This window comes from Alligator sinensis, unplaced genomic scaffold (assembly GCF_000455745.1).
Source record: "Alligator sinensis unplaced genomic scaffold, ASM45574v1 scaffold453_1, whole genome shotgun sequence".
Lineage (NCBI taxonomy): Eukaryota > Metazoa > Chordata > Crocodylia > Alligatoridae > Alligator > Alligator sinensis.
In genome coordinates, this window is record NW_005842485.1 from 936,968 (window position 1) to 939,680 (window position 2,713).

The 2,713-nt window shown below is 66.3% G+C and overlaps 1 protein-coding gene across 1 annotated transcript in view; it reads right to left on the bottom strand.

Moving 5' to 3' along the window:
- The window catches only part of SEMA4C (semaphorin 4C), an 11,068-nt gene extending 8,362 nt beyond the window's left edge, over positions 1-2,706 (bottom strand). Inside the window, exons 1-2 of the mRNA XM_025212825.1 lie at positions 2,087-2,706; positions 65-213 (exon numbers count right to left, since the gene is read on the bottom strand). Of these exons, the coding sequence (XP_025068610.1) occupies positions 65-213; positions 2,087-2,201 (264 nt within the window). The 5' untranslated portion in view covers positions 2,202-2,706. The remainder of the gene's footprint in view (positions 1-64; positions 214-2,086) is intronic.
- Between the last annotated feature and the right edge of the window lie 7 nt (positions 2,707-2,713).

A 2,713-nucleotide genomic window follows, 5' to 3' on the forward strand; every position in this document is an offset into this window, starting at 1 on the left:
AGCCCTACCAGTGCCTCTCACTCCCAGCTTGCAGTGCCCCCCACCCTATCTTCCCCCCCCCTACCGTGGCCTGCAGGTTGAGGGTAGCAGTGGACAGGGCGAAGACGGCCTCACGGGCGCCTGCATATAGCAGCCCCTCAGCCTCGTCCAGCGTCAGCGTCAGGAAGTGGCTCATTCCTGCACCCCCAAAGCGCCGCGCTCCAGCTGGTAGCTCTGGGGGGATGGGGGGGGAGTCAGGGCAGCTGAAGAGCACCCCACAGCCAGCAGCCAGCAATGGGCCCCTGGTACCCCCTGGAGGAGCAGGGCCCCACCCCCACCTGGCCTGAGGGGGGTGTTGGCCCTTTATGGCTCCAGGGGATTAGTGTCCTGGATTTAACCCTTTGCCCACTGCTGCCCAGCCAGGGAAGCCCAGCAAGCCACAGGCCTGGCATGGGAAGGGTTAACTGCCCCCCTTCCCCCGGGGGGGATTAGCTGGTATAAGCCCCTGGCACTGGGCACAGATGCAGGGGGAGGAAGGAACTGGCACCGGGACAGGATCACTATGGCAACTAGGAACTGGGAAGCCCAGTAAGACTAGCCCCTGCCCCTCACTGGCCCTGCTGGTGCTCCTCATTCCTGACCTGCAACTCCCTGCTTCCCCAGCCCTGCCAGTGCCTCCCACCTGACCGCAGCCCCCCTGCCCTGCCCCACTACTCCAGCCAGTGCCCCTCACTCCCAACCCGCAGCACTCTCACCTCCTTCCCCCCGCCCCTGCTCATGCCCCCACTCCTGACCTGCAGCCCCCTCAAAGGCACATGCTTGGGGTAGGGGGGTGGTGTTGGCTCCAGCCCGGCCCCCTCCCCCACACCATCCGGCTCTCTTGCACAAGGGAGTCTTTGTGGGGCTGGAGACCAAGCAGCGCCCACCCCAGTGCCTTGGCAGGCCTGGCCCTGCCCTGCCCCTGGGGGCTGCAAAAAAAGGGCCCATTGAGCAGGGTCACAGGAGCCGAGAGGGGACGTGAAGTGGGGGTGGAGGGGGCTCCCTTCCCCACGGGACTGGACAGGAGCTGCTGGAGCCCCAGCTAGGGGGAAAACTGAGGCAGGGTGGAGCTGAGAAGCAGCTGTGGGGGGGGGGAAGTGAGGCAAGCCCTGAGCTTTGGGAGGGAAACTGAGGCAGTCCCAGAACTAGTGAGAGGGAAAACTGGGGCAGACCCAGAGCTGGGCAGGGACGCAGGCATCCTGCGTCTTCCCCCACTCCATGATGGTAAGGGGAGCCAGGCCACACGCACGTCATGGAACCAGCGCCGGCCCGGTCAGGTTACTGGCCACAACCTGAGCCCAAGGGGCATGGCAGAGGCACAGCACACCCTTCCCCACGTGAGACCTGTACGGTATTGCTGGCTTGGGCATCTGGGCGCTGGGATCAGAGCTAAGCTGTAATCAGGGGCTTTGATGGTGATGGCTGGGGCGGGGGCAGGGAGAGAGCTACAGCCAGCTCCCGTGCCTGTTTTCCCTCCAGCAGGGTACCCCACAGTGCTGGGGGGGGCAACAACAGAGATGCCACAGCTGCCCCCCACAGCTGTACCCTGACCGCAACCAGCCCGGCATGCACTAGGCCCCAGTCCAGGGGAGGGCAGGGGGCTGCAAATTGGGAGTCAGGGCACAGGCAGGGGGGCCAGGGGCTACAGGTCGGGAGTGAGGAGCACTGGCAGGGCCATGGGGGCAGGGGGCCGCAGGCTAGGACTGAGGAGTAGCAAGGAAGGGCTACGAGGCCCAGCCACCCCTCCAGCCTGGCCAAGGGATGTAGGGGCTGGGGGGGCTCGGGGGAGAGCTGCCAGCAGCAACCAGGGTGAGCTCATCACCAGCACTACCACAAACACCTGATGTCACCTCGGGGAAGCAGTGGTGCAGCTAGGCCTGGGGGGAACCCAGCCCCCCAGGACACTGCAGCTGGGCAGGAGGGGGACCTGGGGCAGCAGAGGGGGTTATGGAGCCCAGGCCCCAGCTCACCCAGCCATTAGCAGACTTGTTAAGCAGAGGCCAACCCCAGGTAGCAAGTCCCACCCAGCCCCTCCCGTGCCCACACCCTCTGACTCCTCCCCACTCACCACCATAAGGCACAGTCTTACGGGGCACCAGGTCCCAAGGGGAGCTCTCGGTGCCCCCCAGCTTCAGCTCCAGCAATGCCAGCAGCAGCAGGGCACCCCCCAGGCCTGCCGCCATGCTGCTCCTGCCTGGGGGCAGGGGAGGGTCAGGGGGTGCCAGGAGGCAGCATGGATCCCTTCCCCAGAGGGAAGAGGCCCGATCCCACCCCTCCGCAGAGCCACTCGGACACGGGGGGGAAAAAACCCATGGTCCCCCCACCCCCGGCCTGGGAAACTGCCTAGCCCAGGAGTCCGGTCAGGTCCAGGCCTATTTACCTGGGCCCCACCCCCCTGCCTCAGTTTCCCTTCAAAAACCAAGCAGCAGAGGGGGTTAGACCCACCCTGATGCCCCCCTATTCCCAAGCCAGGCCAGGAAGGGCGCGGCATTGTTTCCAGCAGGGGAAGCAGGAAGCCCCGTCCTGGTCCCCAGGGCCCTGGGGGAGGGACGGTCCCTCACTCCTGACCCGCAGCCCCCTGTCGCCCCTAAGCCCTATTGGTGCCCCTCATCCACGGGGCCCCTCACTCTCGACCCACAATCCCTTGCCCCCCCACCCCTGCCGGTGCCCCTTGCCCCGCCAGCCGCTCCGGCAG